At 34.3% G+C, this 23744-nt stretch overlaps 1 protein-coding gene across 8 annotated transcripts in view; it reads right to left on the reverse strand.

The window, feature by feature from the left end:
• The window catches only part of LEKR1 (leucine, glutamate and lysine rich 1), a 186479-nt gene that overhangs the window by 69880 nt on the left and 92855 nt on the right, over window positions 1–23744 (reverse strand). For all 8 annotated transcript variants that reach the window (XM_025879937.2, XM_025879929.2, XM_025879922.2 and 5 more), the window contains one exon: window positions 18165–18350. In XM_025879937.2, the coding sequence (XP_025735722.1) occupies window positions 18165–18350 (186 nt within the window). The remainder of the gene's footprint in view (window positions 1–18164; window positions 18351–23744) is intronic.

The raw sequence follows: 23744 nt of genomic DNA on the forward strand, positions 1-23744 counted from the left end.
ACTCTCCCACCCCCTCCACTCCAGCAACCCTCAGTTTGTTTCCTGAGATTAAGACTCTCTTATGGTTTGTCTCCCTCTCTGGTTTCATCTTGTCTCATTTTTCCCTCCCTTCCCCTATGATCCTCTGTCTTGTTTCTCAAATTCCTCATATCAGTGAGATCATATGATACTTGTCTTTCTCTGACTGACTTATTTCACTTAGCATAATACCCTCTAGTTCCATCCACGTCATTGCAAATGGCAAGATTTCAATTTTTGATGGCTGCATAATATTCCTGTGTGTGTGTGTGTGTGTGTGTGTGTGTGTGTGTGTGTGTGTGTGTATCTTCTTTATCCATTCAATCTCTTGATCCATTCAACTAGGCTCTTTCCATAGTTTGGCTCTTGTGGACATTGCTGCTATAAACATTGGGGTGCATGTGCCCTTTTGGATCACCCTTCGGATCACTACATTTGTATCTTATTCTTATAAAAACATATATTCAAAACAGAGAGTCTAGGAGGATCTACATCAAATGTTTAGAACTCTCTGTGAATGCTGAAATTTCCCAATCAATTGTGAACATGGCTTGAGTAACAGAAAACAAAAGAATCATATTAAAGTAGCCTAAAACATACCCATACCCATCTCATAACCCATCACATAACCCATCAGGAGTTCCCATAACCTGTCATCAGGTGTCTACTGTCCTCCAGACCTCTTCTGCCTTCCCCTTATGGAAACTTGTGCTTATCACCAGTACTGGAAGTGGTCTGGCACAGTAGCTCTCCTGAAATATAAATTAATGATAATAAGATATATGTTTTAATGCTCCCAGGTGGTGGAATTTAAGGGTTAAGAGCCCAAGTTTTGGCAGCACAGTTCTAGAGTCAGGTTCCAATTGTGCTCATTAGTAACTGTGTGGCTTTGGGCAAATGACTTAATTCCTCTACACCTTGGTAATCTGTAAACTGGAGATAATAAAAGTGATTAATCTTGGAGGGCAGGAGGGTAATGATAAATGAGTACGCTGTGACTATATTGTGCCTGGCATGTGGTTAGTAATTCGTGAATGTTAGCTATTATTTAGACTGTCGTAGGAAAGCTACCTGAACTCATAGGAATGATTTTTGTTTTTTAATGATGTAAGAATAGTATTAGTGATTAGCAAGTAGAAGAGGGATGCTGGTAAGAGGTGAGACATTGGACACAGAGAGGGTGGGGTGGTCATTTATTTCTCATTCAGACAGGGTTGCTCTTACTCATGCTATTGGCCCAGAAAGTGGATAATCTGTAAATGTCTACAAGCAGCAGGTTGTGTGCCTGGGTGAGTCCATGAGTGAAAGAGTGACTAGTATTGTTAAAGCTAACCAAGGCTGACTATAATATAAATTAGTGGAGGCAAATGGACCTTTAGGCAAACAGGAATTAAAATTTATAGTCTTCCTTTATTATTAAAGGAGTGCTTTTTTAATCCTAATACTTTATCCCAAATATAATAATTTGGTTTGCTATTAGACCAGGAAAACCAACTTAAAATGCAGTTTAATATTCTATATTTGTGTAGTTCTTTGGGGGGTCCTACATTTTTTTTGTTAATTCTCTTAATGTTCTAAGATAGGTTAGAAATACTATCATATTTCCATTTCACAGATGAAGTAATTGAGTCAAAGAAATTAATAACTTGTCCAAAGACCTGTAAAAGGCATAAACAGAGCCAGAAAGCTGAAGTATTTGATTGCCGGATCACTATTTTTTTTTTTCAACTGAACCACACTGCTCATTATGATTATTTTTCACTTTAAAAAGAAACTACTGATTAAGGAATATAGTACTTATCCATGCTACAACATGGATGAAACTCAAAGATATTATGCTAAGTCAAAGAAGTCAGATATGAAAGATTACATATTGTATGGTTCTATTTATATGAAATGTCCAGAACAGGTAAATCTATGGAGACAGAAAGTAGATCAATGAGTGATGTGGGAAGGGCAGAAAGGTAAGGGTAGTGACTGTTAAAGACCATGATGTTTCTTTTTGGGGTGATAGAAAGGCTCTAGATTTTGATGGTGGTCATATACTTCTATAAATATCCTAAAAACTATTAAACTGTACACCTAAAATGGGTGAATTTTATGGTATTTAAATTATTTCTTGATAAGGCTATTTTTTAAAAATGCAATGAAGATGTTAAAATATATACAAAATAACTTTATTAAAATATTTGTATGTTATTTATTACACCAAAAAGCTTACTGAAAAAAATTTAAGTTTTTTCACTTGGAATAAATTTGAAATTTGGTCAAATAAATTTTAGGAAAGACAATAATGCTGAAATGATTTATTTGAATTCCGTCTTCCAATATTTGTGACTACTGACAAAAAGTAAAGGACACTCTATTCTGCCAGGTGAAAGGAAAATCATTTAAGTCGACTGATTTGTGGGTCACAATGACCTCTGAGAGGAGTACTATCAATTTAGATAAATTGTGCATTTTGGAGGTTATATTAGTGTAAGCTAAACATAAAATTACAAAACTTATGTAAATAAATCTTTAAAAAAGAACCAAGAATTTAGTCTTCAAAATTTTATATGCTTACTTTCCTGTGAAAAAGATTAAATTTTGGCATTAAGAATTAGGCTGCTATAGGGCCCCTGGGTGGCTCAGTCGGTTAAGCGGCTGCCTTTGACTCAGGTCATGATCTCAGGGTCCTGGGATTGAGCCCCACATTGGACTCCTTGCTCAGCGGGGAGCCTGCTTCTCCCTCTCCTCCCCGCTCATGATCACTTGTCACACCTGTGCTGTCTGTTACTATCTTTGTCTCTCTCTCAAATAAATAAATAATCTTTAAAAAAAAAAAAGAAAAAAAAGAATTAGGCTGCTATTAAGAGCTTTTTATTCTTAAAACCACTATTAAACTATATGGACCAGAGTTATCACTTGAATTTAAATTTTTTATTTTTATGTTAATCACCATACATTACATCATTAGTTCTTGATGTAGTGTTCCATGATTCATTGTTTGTGCATAACACCCAGTGCTCCACGCAGAATGTGCCCTCTTTAATACCCATCACCAGGCTAACCCATCCCCCCACCCTCCTCCCCTCTAGAACCGTTTGTTTTTCAGAGTCCATCGTCTCTCAAGGTTCATCTCCCTTGAATTTAAATTTTTGAATGTCTATATTTTAAAAAAAATAAAGGGAAATGTGAAAAAAACAAGATTAAACATATTTAGATAGAAAAATAATGATCATAAAAACTATAAATTTGAATCAAAGTTGAAATTGTTTAATGGTGATTTAAAAGAAAAAAAATCAAAATGTAAAAATAAGAACATTTATTTAACTTTGAAAACAAGCTAACAGCATCAGAGTTAGAATCAAATTACAGCACATTATAGCCCAGAGGGGCCTCCAAGGCCTTAGTCCAACCCACCCATTGCCTAGATGTGGACATACACTCATGAGGGAGAAATGGCATGTCAGAGTCACCTGGCTAATGTATGGACAGTCATCATCTTCTGATTCTTGGCCTAACATGCTTTCATTTAATACCACATTAGTGGGGAATGTTGGGTGGGGGTAGGTAGACAGAAACAACAAAGAGATAGTTATGTAGTTTAAAATGGAGAAAGATAAGTTTATTCTAAAAGTGAATTCTAAAAGTAAGAGAATTGGGAATATAAAATATTAGAATGATTTTTAAAATGTATTTTTAAGGGAACACAATAATGATATAGTAGTGAGCATAAGTCTAAACTTGCAAGTATAAAGAAATATATTTCTACAAACTCCTTTTACTAGGCCCTCATTACCCTGATATCAACCAGACAAGTACACTATAAGAAAAGAAACATATAGGCCAATATTCCTGATGAACACAGATGCAAAAATCCTCAGTGAAATATCAGCAAACCAAATTCAACAATACATTAAAAGGATCATACACCCTAATCAAGTGGGATTTAGTCCAAGGATGCAAGGATGGTTCAACATCCACAAATAAATCAATATGATACATTACATTAACAAAATGAAGGATAAAAATAATATGATCATCTAAACAGATACAGAAACAGCATTTGATAAAATTCAACATTTATGATAAAAATTCTCAATAAAGTAGGTATAGAGGAAAAGTCCGTCAACATAGTAAAGCCATATATGACAAGCCCACAGCTAACATCACACTCAATGATGAAACACTGAAAGCTTTTTCTGTAAGATACAGGAACAAGACAAGGATGCCTACTCTTGCTACTTTATCCAACATAGTATTAGAAATCCTAACCAGAGCAATTAGGCAAGAAAAAGAAATAGGTATCTAAATTAAAAAGGAAGTAAAACTGTCATTATATGCAGATGACACAATATTATATATAATGGAAATCCCAAAGACTAAACCAAAAACTTTTAGAACTAATATATGTTGCAGGATACAAGGTCAATAAGCAATAATCGGTTGTGTTTCTCACTAATAACAAACTATCAGAAAGACAAATTAGGAAGACAATCTCATTTGCAATTGCATCAAAAAGAATAAAATATCTAGGAATAAATTTAACCAAGGAGGTAAAAGGCCTGTACACTGGAAACTATCAGACATTAATGGAAGAAACTGAAGGAGCCACAAATAAATGAAAAGATATTCTGTGTTCATGGATTGGAAGAATATTGTTAAAATGTCCCTACTACCCCCACAAAACTTCGTTAGTGCAATCCCTGTTAAAATTCCAGTGATATTTTTCACAGGAATAGATCAAATCATCCTAAAATTTGTATGGAACCACAAAAGATTCTGAATAGCTAAAGCAATATTGAGAAAGAATAGCAAAGCTGGAAGCATCATGCTAATTTCAAACTTTCTTATAAAGCTGTTGTAATCAAAACAGTATCATATTGGCATAAAGACAAACATATAGATCAATGGAACAGAACTGAGAGCACAGAAATAAACCCACACATTTATGGTCAATTAATTTACAACGAAAGAACCAAGAATATATGGTAGGGAAAAGACAGTCTCTTCAATAAACGGTGCTGGGCAAACTGGATAGCTACATGCAAAAGAATGAAACTGGACCATTATCTTACACCATACACAAAAATTAACTCAAAATGGATTAAACACTTGAATAAAAGACCTGCAGCCATAACACTCCTAGAAGAAAATATGGGTAGGAACCTCCTTGATATCGGTTTTGGCAATAATGTTTTGGATTTGACACCCAAAGCAAAGGCAATAAAAGCAAAAAAATCAACAAGTGGGACTATATCAAACTAAAAAGCTTCAGTACAGCAAAGGAAACCATCAACAAAATTTAAAGGCTATGTACGAATGGGAGAAAATATTTGCAAATAATATATCTGATAAGAGATTAATATCCAAAACACATAAAGAACTCATACAATTCAATAGCCATAAAACAATCAGATTAAAAAATGGGCAGAGGATCTAAACATTTTTCCAAAAAAGATATACAGATGGTCAACAGGCACATGAAAAGGCGCTCAACATCACTAATCGTTAGGGAAATACAAGTCAAAACCACACTGAGCTATCACTTCATACCTGTTAAAATGGTTATTATCAAAAAGACGAGAGGTAGTGGTTGGTAAGTGTTGGTAAGACTGTGGAGAAAAGGGAACCCTTGTGCACTATCAATGGGAATGGAAAGTGGTGTAGCTATTATGGAAAACAGCATGGACATTTCCTGAAACATTTAAGAACAGAACTACCATGTGGTCCAGCAATTCCACTTTTGGGTATTTATCTGAAGAAATAAAAACACTAACTTGAAAAAAACATATGTACCCGAATGTTCATTGCAGCATTATTTATAATGGCTAAGATATGGAAGCAACCTATGTACCCATTCATGGATGAGTGGATAAAGAAAATATGGTAGATATATACAATGTGGTATTACTCAATCATAAAAAAAGAATGAAATCTTGCCAGGGATGGACCTTGGGGGCATTATGCTAAGTGAAATAAGTCAGACAGAGAAAGACAAATACTGTATGAATCCCACTTATGTGTGGAATCTAAAACATATTCAAATACATGAATATATTTAGTCAGTCAAAAAAGTACATTGACCTGAACAACATGGGGGCTAGAAGCACTGACCCCCTGCTCAGTTGAAAATCTGCATATAACTTTTGACTCCCCCCAAACTTAACTGCTAATAGTCTGTTGTTGAATGGAAGCCTTACCTATAACATAAACAGGCAATTAACATATATCTTATACGTTACATGCATGATATACTATATTCTTACAATGAAGTAAGCAAGAAAAAAATATTAAGAAAATCATAAGGAAGAGAAAATACATTTACAGTACTGCACTTGTATTTACTGGTACCATAGGTTTACATTATTTGTTTACAAAATGGTCATCTGTCAGTACCCACTGCAATATTTTCTTATATGCTATAAAAGACTGTAGATGTCATATGTGTTACTAACACTAGACATCAAAAATGAAAAGATAATATATGGTCTGTGTTCGTATGTGTAATTTTGATAAATTTTATCTTTTTATAATAGATTTGTGTATATTTTATGGTAGTAAATGATAAAATAGACTGGTATCTACATATGTACATCTATTATGCATTCATGACATACCTTTTTCTTATTTTTTGCAATATTTCTAGGCTATAAAGTTTGAGTTTTTTCATATTGGCCCAAATCTCTAAAAATGTTTCCAATATATTTGCTGAAAAAAAATAGGCATATAAGTGGACCCATGCAGTACAAACCTGTTGTTCAAAGGTCAACTGTATAACATGTTAGCTCATTTACTAAGAGAGGGTATCTAAGAGAGAATAAGAAACAATTAAGAGCATGGAAAATAAAAAGTGGATTCCAGGACAAGGGAGAATATATAGTATAGGGCTTGAATGAATGCTCTGAAGGAAATAATGGAAGGCAGAAGGTGGGGCAGAGAATTAGGCAAGGAAAACAGAAGGGAAGTTGTTCAGCTAGTACTAGAAAGGAAGCCTTATTGTGATGCTTATCATTTAAAGCTAGTTTTGCAAAAATGGAGGCCCAGTAAAATGATTCATAGGAAGGAGTATAAAGCATGTAAATGCTTAGAATTGGATTTAAGATTATAAATGATAATAAGCCATTTACAGCACTCATCCAAAATGAATTTAAATACTATCTATTGTATTCTTTGAACAAATTATTATGTTTCTTAAAAATAAGACATAGGAAGAGTTATGAGATGAGTAATTTATCAGTCTACCTTTATTTTAATTTGCCCAAAGAAAATCTAAAACGCTATGCCCATTATGTTAATCTAGTCATTCATCTGGGAAGAAGATATTTGCTGTGATATGCTGGTTTTTCTTCTTCTCAAATGGTTAACATGATTTCTGAAAAGACATTAGTAAGTTGGAAAAGCTATAGATGATGATTATCAAGATAGCTGAAAATCTTAAGGATATTAATTGGTTAGTAAGAGAAAAAATAAGCATGCATTTAAAAGAAAGCCGAGTAAAAGTAAGAGTGTTGAAGTTCATGAAAATCGTGAAAGTAAATGCCATGCGATGGCAGAAAAAGCACAACTAAAAATAATTTGAATGACAACAAAATTGGAGCTAAAGAAATTTGTAGACTATTCTTAATATAGAAGAGAAAAATATCTGTCAAGAATGGCTAAAGTTAAAGAGTGCCAGCACATACAACCAGTGTGGAGTTAGGAAGTCAGAAATCCTGTGAAGACCCATAAAGAGCTGGAGAATGCCTACACGCCAGAAGTCAAAGCAAAGATGAGGCCAGTTGGCCACATGTGGTCAATGTCCAATAAATACTTGTTGAAAAAATGAAGTTAAACTCAGGGGCATGGTCAGCCCAGGGCCAAGAGATGGGAACAGATGAGGTGTGGGAAGAGGCTAAGGACTAGATTCATGGATAGTGGGCAGAAATAAAATTAGGTTATCAGAAGTAAAAAATAGTGAGAGGAGGGGAGCAGAAGGGCTGGTTTGGACCCCTGCAGGTGAGAACACCTGAGAAAATCCCCAAGAAAGTTTACCAAATTTGTGATACAACACTGCTAAGACCTGAGACATAAACTTTGCTGTCTCTCCTGCACTTGTAGTTTTCCTAAACCACTGTAACCACTTTGGAAAAATGAATTAGAAAGAAAGGATACATTGGTACAATTAGTTCACCAGAAGGGTATTTGTGGATAAAGCAAGAGGCACATTTATGAACTTTTTTCTAAATGTTCTGACAATTACTATACTGAGACCCTAACATGGGCATAAAATTGTGGTGGGGTAAAAACAAATGAATGAACAAACAAAACAAAATCCCCCAAACCCAGTGCCCTTCATAGGTAGGCTCATAGGAAGTGCTATTTGTCATAACTAGTTGAGATCACTAGTGTCATCACTAGCTTTAATGATTCTGTCCACTCTGACTTGCTAATTTTAGTTTTAACTAAGAGAGATGTAACAGATAGCCTTTTAAAATTCTTTCTCTCTCTGATAACATAGTTTGGGTGTTACCCATGGAGTGAACCTATTCAGCAGCAGCAGCAAAAATGAAACCTTAATTTAGTCTTAAAATTATGTGCCACTTTGCTCTGCAATTACACTGTCCATTAGATGAATTTATATTGCATCCATAACTATACAATCTCTACATAAAGTACTGAATAGATTAGAGTCTCCAGGGGCACTTTCGATTTGAATATAGCTGTACTTAAATGAAGGTGAGGTCTTAATGAGTATAAAAACTGTGACTAATTTGTACTACAATGTTTTGGTGAGGTTTTTTAATGTAGGAAGTGGAATGTGAGCTAAATTTTTTTTAACATATAATGTATTATTTGTTTCAGAGGTACAGGTCTGTGATTCATCAGTCTTACATAGTTCATAGCACATACCCTCCCCAGTGTCCATCACCCAGTCACCCCATCCCTCCACTCCAGAAACCCTTAGTTTGTTTGCTGAGATTAAGAGTATCATATGGTTTGTCTCCCTCTCTGGTTTCATCTTGTTTCATTTTTCCCTCCTTTCCCCTATGATCCTCTTATTTCTCAAATTCCTATCAGTGAGATCATACGATACTTGTCTTTCTCTGATTGACTTATTTCGCTCAGCAAAATACCCTCTAGTTCTATCCACATCATTGCAAATGGCAAGATTTCATTTTTTGATGGCTGCATAATATTCCATTGTGTGTGTGCGTGTGTGTGTGTGTGTGTGTGTGTGTGTGTGTGCGCGTGTGTATATTATATCTATCTTTTTTATCCATTCATCTGTCAATGGACATCTGGGCTCTTTCCATAGTTTGGCTATTGTGGACATTGCTGACATAAACATTGGGGTGCATGTACCCCTTTGGATCACTATATTTGTATCTTTGGGGTAAATACCCAATAGTGCAATTGTTGGGTCCTAGGGTGGCTCTATTTTCAACTTTTTGAGGAACCTCCACACCATTTTCAGAGTGGCTGCACCAGCTTGCATTCCCACCAACAGTGTAGGAGGGTTCCCCTTTCTCCATATCCTCGCCAACATCTGTCATTTCCTGACTTGTTCATTTTAGCCATTCTGACTGGTGTGAGGTGGTATCTCATTGTGGTTTTGATTTGTATTTCCCTGATGTCGAGTGATGTGGAGCACTTTTTCATGTATCTGTTGGCCATTTGGATGTCTTCTTTGGAAAAATGTCTGTTCATGTCTTCTGCCCATCGCTTGACTGGATTATTTGTTCTTTGGGTGTTGAGTTTGGTAAGTTCTTTGTAGATTTTGGACACTAGCCCTTTATCTGATATGTCATTTGCAAGTATCTTCTCCCATTCTGTTGGTTGTCTTTTGGCTTTGTTGACTGTTTCCTTTGCTGTGCAAAAGCTTTTTATCTTGACGAAATCCTAATAGTTCATTTTTGCCCTTGCTTCCCTTGCCTTTGGCGATGTATCAGGAAGAAGTTGCTGAGGCTGAGGTCGAAGAGGTTGCTGCCTGTGTTCTCCTCAAGGACTTTGATGGATTCCTGTCTCACATTTAGGTCTTCCATCTATTTTGAGTCTATTTTTGTGTGTGGTGTAAGGAAATGATCTTTACATATAAATAATTTTTCCTCTTCTGCTATTTCCCAAGCATAGACTCTCAAGAAGATTACTTGATCACAAACATTTCTGTGGGTTATAAAAATACATAATTTTTGTCATCAAAAGAAGGGAAACTTTATCATTAAAGTCTTTACACTAGTTTTTAAAAAAGGTGAATTTTTTGTTTATTTAATTATTAGTGATCAAGCATTTTGTGCTTATTATATTTCTGGTGTTTGTTTCTGTTTCTCAACCACTTGCCTATGTGGGGTCTTGGGAGTTTTCACACATAGTTAAATAAATTCTTTATATGGTATGGATAGTAACTCTCTCCATACCATGTATGATACACACATTTTTTGTCCATCTTCTATTTTTAGGTTGTTTGGCAGTTTTTAAAGTCAGAGATTTTGTATTTTTTATAGGCAAAATCTACCTTACCCTTTGTAATTTTTAAAGTGTTGCTTTGGATAAGCTCTGTATCCTTTTTTTGGTACTAGTCTTTCCTGTTATTTTTTTCTTACTTAATTTGAGGTTGATTTTGGAGTATTTGATTTGTTTTAGTTATCCCTATACCACTTACCACATTTTTCTTTTCCCCATTTGTTAATAATGATCCTTACCTTAAAATCTGATTCACCTTCTGAATTTGTTATTCTTTTTTTAAATTTAATTCTGTTATGTTAGTCACCATATAATCCATCATTAGTTTTTGATGTAGTGATCCATGATTCATTGTTTTCGTATAACACCCATGGCTCCAGGCAGTACGTGCCCTCCTTAATACCCATCACCCGGCTAACCCATCCCCCTACATCCCTCCCCTATAAACCCTCAGTTTGTTTCTCAGAGTCCATAGTCTCTCATGGTTCGTCTCCCCCTCCGATTCCCCCCCTTCATTTTTCCCTTCCTTCTCCTAATGTCCTCCATTCTATTCCTTATGTTCCACAAATAAGTGAAACCATATGATAACTGACTTCCTCTGCTTGACTTATTTCACTTAGCATAATCTCCTCCAGTCCCATCCATGTTGATGTAAAAGTTGGGTATTCATCCTTTCTAATGGCCAAGTAATATTCCATTGTATATATGGACCACATCTTCTTTATCCATTCATCTGCTGAAGGGCATCTCGGCTCTTTCCACAGTTTGGCTATTGTGGACATTGCTACTATGAACATTGGGTTGCATATGGCCCTTCTTTTCACTACATCTGTGGCTTTGGGGTAAATACCCAGTAGTGCAATTGCTGGGTCATAGGGTAGCTCTATTTTTAATTTTTTAAGGAACCTCCACACTGTTTTCCAAAGTGGCTGTACCAACTTGCATTCCCACCAACAGTGTAAGAGGGTTCCCCTTTCTCCACAACCTTTCCAACATTTGTTGTTTCTTTGCCTTGTCAATTTTTGCCATTCTAACTGGTGTAAGGTGGTATCTCAATGTGGTTTTGATTTGAATTTGCTATTCTGTTCTAAAAATATACATTGCCACTTTTTAAAACTGCAACATACTCCTATAATAACATATTCTAAATATGCTAGGGCTAGGTGGCCAAACATGGTTCTTACTTTTCAGACTATTTTTAAAATATATTTTTCCCAAGATCTGACCCAAGAACAATTGACACCAAGGAACAGAAGCAATGAGAATTCATTCCAAGATCAACCAGTATTCAGGACCAGAGGAGGAGGTGGGGGGGTTAGGTAATATTATATATGTTATAGTTTCTTAAAAGAATATAAGATATCACATTCTCTAATGTTTTACTGTTCTTCTAAGAAATCATAATAGTCAAAGAAACTGCTTATTTCTAAGCCAGATTAAAAGGATGAAATAAAAGAAAGTCAAGAATGATAATCTTTGTTTTGAAGGAAAACTTGCACTTTTTTGGGGGGGGCGGTGTGGGGAACAAGGGCAGGGGCAGAGGGAGAGGGAGAGAGTCTCAGGCAGACTCCACACTGAGCACAGAGCCCAATGCAGGGCTCAGTCTCACAACCCTGAAATCATGACCTGAGCCAAAACCAGGAGTCAGATGCTCAACCAACTGTGCCACCCAGGTGCCCCAAAACCTTGCATTTTGAAGAAAATTATTTACAAGTGTGAATTGCATATTTTAGCAAATGTATCTTAAATTTGTCTTCCTCTTTTAAGTCTAAAATAAGTAGCATAGCATTTAGAGTTTTATTTTATTTATAACTTTATTTAATTTTATAAATAGGTAATACACTTAGGTGATTCAAAATATTTTTTTAAATATCATACAGTTGAAATTGTTACATTGACATTCATAATATAAATAGGCCTATAATATTCCCTTCTTTTAATATCTTTGTCTGATTTTGGTAACAATGTTGCCTTGGCCTTGTAGATTGAGTTGGGAAGTAGTCCCCAGTTTTCAGTTGTTTAGAAAATACTGTATCAAATTAAGATCTTTTATTCCTTGAAAGTTGGTAGAACTTACTTGCAAAAAAATTTGGTCTTTTCTCTGTGAGAAGATATTGCTCCAATTTCTTTAATAGTTATAGGACCATTTAACTGCTTTGAGTCTTCGTAAGATAAATTTTTCTAATAGTATGTCTATTTCATTTAAGATTTCAAAGTTGTTGGTGTAAGCTTGTTAACAGCATCCACTTTTATTTTATTTTCTTACTCTTTATCTGTAGTCATTGCTCCTCTTTCATTGCTTATATTTTTCATTTGTGTTTTCTCTCATCCTGTGATCAAACTTGCCAAAGGTCTACTTTGTTTGTTTAAAAAAATATTAATGCTTTATTTTGCTGATTGTCTTTATCATCTCTTTGTTTTCTACTTCACTGACTGCTGCTCTTATTTTTATTATTTTTTTCTTCTACATTCTTTGAGTTTGTTCTTTCCTTCTTATATGACTATTTAAAGCTATACATCTCCCTCAAAATACCTCTTTGGCTGTATCTCACGAGTTTTGATATAGTGTTTTTAATGTCATTCTTTAGGTATTTTACATTCATTATAATTTCTGCTTAAACCCAAAAGTTATTCGGCAGTGTATTTTTGTAAAACTGTGAATGAGACAAGGATGCCCACTATTACTCTTCTATTCAAGATTATACATGAAGTTCCAGCCAGTACATATGTGTCATGAACCAAGGATTATGAGTGATCCAACTGAGGCCCAACAAAAAAAGAGAAAAAACCAGAGAAAGAAAAATCTAACAAAAGCTTTCAGGAAAAAGAATGAGTTACCTTCAAAGGAAAAAGGATCAGAGCTACAGTAGACTTCTCATTTGCAGTACTAAAAGCTAGAAGTCAGAGCATCTATAGTCTACTGAGAGGAAAGAACCCAAGAATCTTACACTTAGCTGAGATACACTTATATCCATCAAGCTGAGAATTATTACATTTTGTATTTCTAAGGAACATTTATAACTCTGATCATGTACACAACATAAAGGAAAGCTTAACAAATTCAAAAAGGTATTATAAGTCACATTTAGTCAGAATACCTCCAAGTTAAATAAATAAAAAGTAACTCCTTCCCCAAATAATTAACTACTTAGAAATTAAGAAATATACTCCTAGATAACCCTTTCACCAAAGAAAAAAATAAGAAATTAGAGTATTTAGATGGCACTGAAAAGGAGAATAATTCATATTAAAAATATGACAGAGAAAATTTTACCCACAGGAAAACTTATTCCCTTAAATGTCTCTATTATTAAACAAAAAAGGATGAGAAATAAAAGAACTAAGTACTCCCTTCAGAAGTCTGAAAAATAAAAACATACAAACAAAACAAAAAGAAACTAGGGAGAGGAAATTAATAAATATAGAAGCAAAAAAGTAAGTGTTATGGAAAATAAAATTAATGGAAAGCATAAAAAAATACAAAGGCTAGTTCTTTGAAAAGACTAAAAAACAAAGGCTTCACAAGCTTGATAAATAAAAGATAAAACAAAAATAGACAAAATTAAAAGTCAGAAACCAGGCCTAGCCACAGATGGAGAAAATATTTAAAAATAAGAACATTTATGATATTCACTTAATTTTAATACAAAACTGATAAAATTAGTGCCCCCTAATAAAGAAACATTTATAAATCAATCTCACTTATTAATATACATGTACCAAATTTATAAATAAAATATAACCATGTAGGAAATGATATATTTAAAAAGTAAATGATGTAGGGCTTATTCCATGAGACCAAAGAAATTCGGGAAATTCAATAATACTAATCCATTTTACCAGTTGGTTAAAGGGGAAAAAATGCTATTATATCAATAGATGCTGAAAGGCATTTAACAAAATCCAAAAGCATTTCATATAAAACATCTAAGTAAAATTGGAATAGAAGTAAAACGGTTAATTAAAAATAAATATTTACCAAAAACATCAAATATAATCCCAAGTGACAAAACACCAAATAATTTCAATTAAAATCAGGAAGTAGATGTGGATGCTCAATGTCATCATTATTATTTAACACAGTCTCAGTTCAAATGAATTTAAAAAGATATGAACAAGACAAGAAAATAAAATAACAGGTATAAACCCTGGAAAAAATGGATGAACTCTTTTTCAGGGGTGTTGGAACAGGTGATATAATTGTAGAAAATCCAAGAGATACTAGTAAAAAACGACTAGAATTAATATGAGGATTTTATAAAGTTGATGGATATAAGACAAATACACAAAAACCAATAGTCTTTCTTTATTCTATCAACAAATACCAAGATTTCCAATCTTCTTCCATCCTCTTAATTAAAACTGCTCTTGTTCCTAAAGCCCTGAAAACTGATGCTGGACAACTTGAGGGTAGCTTCAAAGAATTGCCACAAAACTCATGTGCAGACAATCTTTGTGCCTGTTGCACTATGGGCCATTCAAAAGGATCACCAGAGACATTTAAATTACAAACCAGAAAAATTCATCTGATTCCCACAGCCTGATCCCAGTCTGTCTGAGGATGCTTCAAACCTGAGATCTGGAAATCTCTCTGGCAGTACTGGAGACTCAGACACTGGGTTTGTAATCTGCTCCAACCACGAACTTATATTTTTCTTTTGTTTCCATAAAAGTGACTCTTGTTATCTGATTGCTTGCTAAACAAAACAGTCTATATGATGGCTAACACCACCTGCTCCACAATTAAGGCCTTAAGTGACTCTCAAAAATAGCATTACATTATTAAACACTGAAATAACTCATTCATAAGGCAGTTCTCCAAAATAAAATGGCATTAGATATTTTAACTGCTGCACAGGGTGAACACGTGTCATCATAAAAACAGAATGCTATGTATATATTCCAGATTATCACAAAAACTAACAGAATTGCTAAAAGATATAAATATTCAAATTGGCAATTTAAACAATCCCTCCCCTCTCCTTTCAAGATTGGATAAATTCCTGGACTGGAGGAGGATTTTAGCCAACTATCAAAGGTCTCTTTATTGGGCTTCTTTTTCTCATAATAATTTTAATCATGTTTCGCTGTTTTTTTCCAGTGTCTCTCCACCTGGTGCCAAGACTCCTTCACTGCCATAAGATCAAGCCGACAGATGACCCTTTCTACTCAAGGAGATTTCATATATGTTGTCTACCTTGGATTCAGCTGTCTCTGCCTTTCATAATGCCTACATCCCCAACTGACTAATGTTGACCCCAAGGTAGGGACATCTCTACGCCCCTATTCATCAGGGAAAAGTTACAGAAGATAAAACCTTTCACCCTCAGCAACCTTAAAAATTTAAGTCAAAACTGTTCAGGGGATAAATAATGAGGAGAACAAAGGCAAGAGAAATGCAGCTAAAATAGTCTCCTTACAACTTGCAGGTTGCTGATAAATCCGAGACATGCAGAGTGTGACATTCCTCAAGGAACTCATGGCTGCCTTACTGTTGATGTTTCATTGAAGACTAAAAGCAACTTTATCTTAATAATAGCTAGCCCTCCAAGATCCTGGAGACCTTGCTTTTAACATGCACAAATTCCTTAGAGACTATCCCTAACTCCCACTAACTAAAGGGTATATAACCCGTTAGTCCTCACAATCCCAGTGCAGCTCTTTCTGCCCATGGTCCTGTCCCTGTACTATAATAAAAACACCTTTTTGCACCAAAAAAACCCAAAAACAAAAACAAAAAAACAAATATCAAGAAGCTGAAATAGAGAAAATAGTCCATTTATAGTAGATGCAAAACCATGATAGTCATAAACTTAACAAAAATGACAAAGAAACATATTCAAATAAAACTATGAAATCATTTGAAAACAAATTTAAAGAAATGAAAGGACATATTATATTCTTGAATGAGGACTTTGATAATATTAAAAAGACTTACTATCACTAAAATGTCAATCCTCCAAAATTTACTATATAAATATAATGCAATTCCAGCTAGAATCCCTGTTCGGATTAGAATTAAATGAATTACCTTAATGTTTATGTGGAAGAATAACTGCTTATGAATATGTAGAGAAAAACTTGACTACGTATCTATTTAGAGTCTTTGGATTAGAAGTAAATAAAAGATCTTAAAAAGTTCAAATGAAAGAATAACTCCTCCAAATATGTATTTAAAAAGAACAGTAGAGAGAGACACCAGCTATGAGAATATGCTCTTTCGTCACTATATTCAAATGAATATGTATTAGTGGTATATTAAATAAATTAGGGGAAAAGACAGAACACAGTAATCAATGCTAGCATATATAAAATTTTAACATACGACAGATGATAGTTCTATTCAGTGGAAAGGATGGATTATTTAATATATAATACTGATACAACTGGTTATCCATTTGGAAAGAATAAAACTAGATCCCCACATCTCACACCATATAAAAAATAAATCTTACAGGTACTAATGACTTAAATGTAGGAAAATTCAGGAGACTATCTGTATAATTTAAAAATGGGAGGCACTATTTTAACCAAAAACTAACCCGAAATAATAAGACAGTAATTTGATCATACCAAAATGAAAAACTTTGATATGGTGAAATTTACCATACAAAGTCAATAGACAAATTATATGTTAGAAAAAAATGAATATAAATTATAATTACTATACTTACAAACTGCTTTTAAAAATTATCAAGGAAAATTCCAATAATGCAATAGAAAATTGGCAAAATCTATAAATAGGCAATCCACAGAAAGGAAAATTAGAATGTCTGATATCTGCTCCAAGTTCATGTAATGAATCCTTATTTTCCATTCCAACACCAGTTTCTTTCCAGATTTCCTAGTCTGTGGTATGTTCCCACTCCCAAGAAAAGAGGTTCAGAGTCCTCTGTGACATCCTTCTCTCCCTGGCTACTCAGTCAGGTGTTTATCTCCCTAGTCTGAGTAGTCTGCTCAATCCTGATTCTGTCTTAGCCTTCCCATTGTGGCCATAAAGAGGACCAAAGAGACATACTAAGACAACCATGAGTCCTGCAATCTGACTAGGTTTGCTTTCACTCCCTGCCATTTACCAGCTATGTGAAAACAGGCATGTCACCTTTCTAGGCTTTTTTCTCTCCTCTGCAAGATGGGATAATTATACCTGTTTTCACGGTCACTGTGGAAATTGACAGAAGTAATTTATATACAGTGCACATTAGGACCTAAAATATGTTAGTTCCTTTTCTACTTCAGTTTCTTACAGTTAGTCTAGGCCTGGGTTACCAGCAAAGATAGTTTCTAAATGGCTACTTGGATCCAACTGCTTGATGTTTGGAACACCTCCAATCACTGCTAATAGATCAATTTTGCTAAAACACTGCTTGTATTATATCATTCTCCAGATTACCAATTTTCAACAATTCCTACTGCCTCTAGGGAAAAGTACAAATTCCATAGCCTTAGTGCCAAGACACTTATTCATCTGAGGTAGAAATTTAAAACTTTGCCCAAGGTGCCCAAAACACAATTTTTAATATTTTCATTTGGGAAAATGAAAGAGTATATTCACTTAAGTCTCATCACTCTAAATAGCAGAATGGGAAGGGAAGACAGTAAACATTGATCACAGACACAATTACTGACATAGTTACTAATTTTGCAACACAAACTAATTAAAGCAAGATTTTATTATGGCTAGTTGCTAACAGCAGCAAAAAATAATTCTCTTTTACCTAGTACTTCTTTTTGCAAGTCATGGCATCTGGTTTGCAAGTTTACTTCCTGTTGTTTGGATGTCTGAATCTGCTGAGACCTCAACATGTCTGCATCTGACAACAATTTCAGATTTTTCATTTCCTCTTCAAGGCATATCTTATTTCTCTGGGACACTGTCAAACTTTTCTTTAGTATCTCTATTTCTGTAAGGAAAATGTAAAGTTTACAAATAGACAAAATTGAATCATAAATCATTTCCCCATAGAATGATTATTTCCTTTTAGAAAATTAATAGTTGAAAGTCAAGATGACTTCTCTGTCAGCATAATGACACCTAACCAAAAAAATTTAAATTTAGTAGTTATTCTGAAAAAAGAAATAAGAAAAACGATTATATTGCTAAATGTATGAAAACTTTTAGTAGTTTAGCCTTTAAATTGTATTAAATGGCAATCCATCCTGCTTTTCAAATATTCACATAAATGAGTAACACAATATCTGCATAATGTTCTGAGTTTTATTGAAATTAAATTGTTTTCTTGGCAACATGATTTAGAAAAGTAAATTTAAATGTGCTAGCATGAGCTGGTTGGGTGGCATTTCTAGGAGAATAACTAGGGTACATTCTATACACATTATGAAGAAAGGCAGTAGGGATGGAGAGGAATAAAATGATGCAGTGTCTAAAACTAATAAATTTATGGGCAGAAAGTATTAGTTAATATACCTTAATGATTCTAATAATACTCTGTGGCCTCAAAATGAGACCAGAATTTCATTATAGCAATCACTTGTCATTATTCTATCTACTTAGATTAAGCTTAATAAAAATATGCCTTCATAGCATTATGTAGATTTAAATGTGCTAATTTTATATAATTTTGTGAGAAATGCATGGAGCATATTATCCTTCAGAATAATTATCAAGCTCTCCCTTAATCAGTCTCTTCAGCACTACTGTCTTAAACCAGTATTAAAACATTTAAAGAACCACACAATGATAAAATACTATAAAATTTGTACAACCACAATTAATTTGAATTGATGAGGATATGATCTACATGCAAATCTGGATAGTCTGCTTTTTCAGATAGTTCACTTGGAATCCCCTTCCTTGGTTAGCTTGTCCTGGGCCATGTGATGGGTTTAGCACGTGACTGGGTATCAGAGGAGTTTGGCTTGGTCTTGGAGCCACCATGGCAGAAATAGCAGCCACAGGGGCGAGTGAAAACCAGAATCAGAGATCCATAAAACAGACATGGCAGCAGAGGCAATATGGCTGGCAAGTGGTTACAGGAGAAGTAAAGTGGTAGGCTAGACAGAACACAGAGAAGAGAACATGCCTTAAAGGATGGTGATGGATAGGATTAGGATTGTGGTCCAAGGAGAGAAAAGCAAAATATCTTTCTGTGGGTAAAGAGTATGACGGGAAGAAAACATGACCTTTAAGACAGATCTAGGGCATGAGCACAAGGGGTCTAGCATCTTCTTCACTTTTAATTATTGCTCAAAATGGAAAACCTGGTGGGGCGCCTGGGTGGCTCAGTCAGTTAAGCGTCTACCTTCGGCTCAGGTCATGATCCTGGAGTCCCGGGATCGAGCCCCACATTGGGCTCCCTGCTCAATGGGGAGCCTGCTTCTCCCTCTGCCCCTCACCCCACTCATGCTCTCTCTCCCAAGTAAATAAAATCTTTTTTTAAAAAAAAGGAAAACCTGGAGAAATAAATTGACAAAGACCAAATAAGTAAGGTTTTCTATATTCCAATGATTACTTTATATGGAAATCTTTTTCCTAGAAATAACTATATGCTTCTAAATACTTATGGATATGTACCCATTTGTATAAGGAAAACTGATCACACACTAGTGCATAAAATTTTAAAAGAAGAGGGTTTTAAAAAATATGGAGGTTGCAGTTTTTCTTCATGCCTAAAAAGTCTTGCGTATTTCTGTATCCATAAAGGTGGCTCCTTGTGCTGAATAAATTGTATCCTATCCTAATCATATCTATGTTTAAGTCAGAATGACACTGCAGAGGAGCCTGCACATGCTGTCACCTATTTTTCATTTGCCAGAATGATACTGCTTAGGTTAGTAGGCTGACTCTGTAAGTGTACACTACTATCTGTCTCTAAAATAACTACTCATGTCAACATGACTTTCTATCTGACATTAAAAGAATAAAAATCTGCAATACAAATTTATTTGTGAAATATATTCTAACACATGGAAAAGTACAGCAAGATTTCCAAACTAACAGGAGCTGTGTTTCTAACATGGAATTAGGAGAGTAAACTCAATGAATTTGGAGAGAATTAACTCACCCTTGGCAAATTACACATCCCTCTTGTTTGGCAATCCTACTGTCAACTATTCAATCCTACATTCATCATTCTACAACTTCGTATCTGTCAGTCATGTGTCCCAATTTGGAGTTCAAAAGTTATGATCTCCACCAGGTTAACCTATTCTGGTCATTGTACCCACCTTGTGTTTCCCCTGTCTCAGCACCCCCATGGAGAAGGTCCTCCTAACCTCATTCATTTGGCCTGCCACTGCTCATATGCTACCACGGCCTAGAAATCTTTTCTGACCCAATCTGGAAGTGACTTAGATCTTCCTAGAACTTGCTCCAATTTACACCATTTTTACTGCACTGATCATATGTATACATATGATCAACTATTAGACTGTAAGTTATTTTAGGCCAGAGATAATATCTTAATTTTTATTCCACCCATAATTATTACCAGTGATGTCCTAGAAATAACAGGAGCTCAATAGATAGTTACCAAATGAGTAGTCATTATTGAGCAAAACTTCTAAGTAGTTTCTGATATACTAGTTGAACATCCTGAATATTTTTTTTGTCTTACCTTACCTTCACTTCATAGGCAAGCATTTTGAGCCCCAGATTATTTAATGTCAGACTAGATAAAGCAATAAACACACACAAGCAATTGTGTGTTTTAATAGGATAAGCAAATAGGCCTATGCTATCCCCAATTTCTTCAATTTTACGAAAAATGTGGACTACATTTCTAAACCTAATACAGAACTTGAATTTTAAAAGTTCAAGAGCTATTCAATCAAGTTACTTTGAGAATGGAAGCAAACTGATTATACACTTAAAATATTCTACCTTTAGTGTGGTGATTCTACACTAAAAATATTTTTTTCCTGAAATTTCTCTTATTAAAATAGGTGTGCTCTGGTTTAAGAAAACCTAATCTATGACATTTGAACTTAAAAAAGTCTTGATTACATAAAGAGAAAGCCACTCATTAGAGGGGTAAGAAATATTTCACTCATATCTGCTATTCAATAATTAACATACTTTGTCAGCAAGAAAATATTATGCAATGCCTTTTCTAGGAATATTGTTTCTGTTTTGGACTTTGAGTTTAAACCTAAATTTTAATGTGCAAATCTTTTAAAGTATCTTGAATAATGTTGTGCAATGTTTATGTGGTTCATGATATTTATTAATTTGTTAGGGCTGCTGTAACAAAGTACCACAGACTGGGTAGCTTAATCAACAGAGATTGCTTTTTTCACAGTTCTGGAGGCTAAAAAGTCTGAGATCAAGGAATCAGCTGGGTTGGTATCTTCTGAGGGCCATGAAGGATGGATCTCTTCCAGGCCTTTCTTCTTAGCTTGTAAATGGCCATCTTCTTCCTGTGTCTTCAAGACTCTTCCCTCTGTATGTGTCTGTTTCCAAATTTCCTCTTTTTTTTTTTTTAGAAACACCAATCATATTAGATTAGAGCCCACCTACTTAAATTTATTTCTTTCAGGACCCAAACTCTAAATACAGTTATATTCTGAGGGATTGGGACTTCAATATATGAATTTGGGGGAGTGACAAAATTCAGTCAATAACACTACATTTTAGAATATAAATTGGCATTTAGATTGTGATTACAAATATGCCAAAAATAAATGAGCATGTGTTGGACTAGAAGATAAAGTAGGAAAATGAAAACAATTATGTTAGGATAAAGGAATTAGGATTATGAATTAGGAGGTTATTTTACTTCTTATAAAAATGTTTCATGTTTTTGTATCAACTTTTCAATTGAAGAACTATGCCATGCACAATCAACTCACCCCATAATGATATATCCATGTAGATCACAAATAAAAGCTGGTATTTAAAAAAAAAAAGTATTTATCATGTAAAATGCTTGTAATACTGTCAAAGTTTATAGATAATATAGGTTTTTAGATTTAAACTAAGTATTATATAATGTTAGCTAATGTAAGTACAATTATTAGTTTTAATCTGATATAATCAATTTCTGTATCTTGATAAGATTTTTCTGTTCTTCTTAGTCCTGTTAGCTTAGCCACGTGGACTTAAAATTATTTTAGGTTATTATGTTTTTAGGAAACCTCCACAATTTTAGACATTCTAATAGATGTGTATTTCATTTCATTATGTTATAATTTCCATTTCCCTAATTGGCTAATGATGTTAAACAATTTTTCATGTGCTTTTTCCATCTGCATATCCTCTTCGATGAAATTTTTGCTGATATAATTTGCCCATTTCCTAATGAGTCTGTTTATTTAAAATGTAGAGTTTTGAGAGTTTTTCATGTATTCTAGATAAAAGTCCTTTGTGTGGTCCACAAATATTTTCTCCTGATCTGTAACTTGCCTCTTCATCCTCTTAACAGGGTCTTTCACAGAGCAAAACTTAATTTTGTTGAGGTTCTATTTATCAAGTTTTCCTTTTATGTATCATGCTTTTAGTTCAAGTCTGAGAATATCAGGTCCCAAAGATTTTCTAGTTTTCTAGTTTCCTTTAGATCTATGATCCATTTTGAATTAATTTTTGTATAAGGCACATGGTTTTGGTCAAGCATTCTTTTTTTTTTTTTTTGCCTATGGGTAACCAATTACTCTAGTAATTACTCCAGTTACTCTACTGTCTCTGTTATTACTTTCAATCTGTTAAAAAAAAAGGGGGGGGGCTAGGCTGTCCTTCCTCCACTGAACTGCTTGCTTACCTCTGTCAAAAATCAGTTTAGCATACTTATGTGGGTCTAAATTTATATATATAAATATATTTAATATATTAAAATATATTAATATATTAATAAATGTTTATATTTATTAATATATTTATCAGATAAAGGGCTAGTATCCAAAATCTGTAAAGAACTTATCAAACTCAACACCCAAAGAACAAATAATCCAGTCAAGAAATGGGCAGAAGACATGAACAGACATTTCTCCAACTGGCCAACAGACACATGAAAAAACGCTCAACATCACTTAGCATTAAGGAAATACAAATCAAAACCACAATGAGATACCATCTCACACTGGTCAGAATGGCTAAAATTAACAAGTCAGGAAACAACAGATGTTGGCAGTGATGCGGAGAAAGGGGAACCATCCCACACTGTTGGTGGGAATGCAAGCTGGTGCAGCCACTCTGGAAAACAGTATGGAAGTTCCTCAAAAAGTTGAAAATAGAGCTACCCTAGGACCCAGCAATTACACTACTGGGTATTTACCCCAAAGATACAAATGTAGTGATCCAAAGGGGCACGTGCACCCCAATGTTTATAGCAGCAATGTCCACA

Source organism: Callorhinus ursinus, unplaced genomic scaffold (assembly GCF_003265705.2).
Source record: "Callorhinus ursinus isolate GAN/ISIS: 27379988/994484 unplaced genomic scaffold, GSC_fseal_2.0 scaffold1, whole genome shotgun sequence".
Lineage (NCBI taxonomy): Eukaryota > Metazoa > Chordata > Mammalia > Carnivora > Otariidae > Callorhinus > Callorhinus ursinus.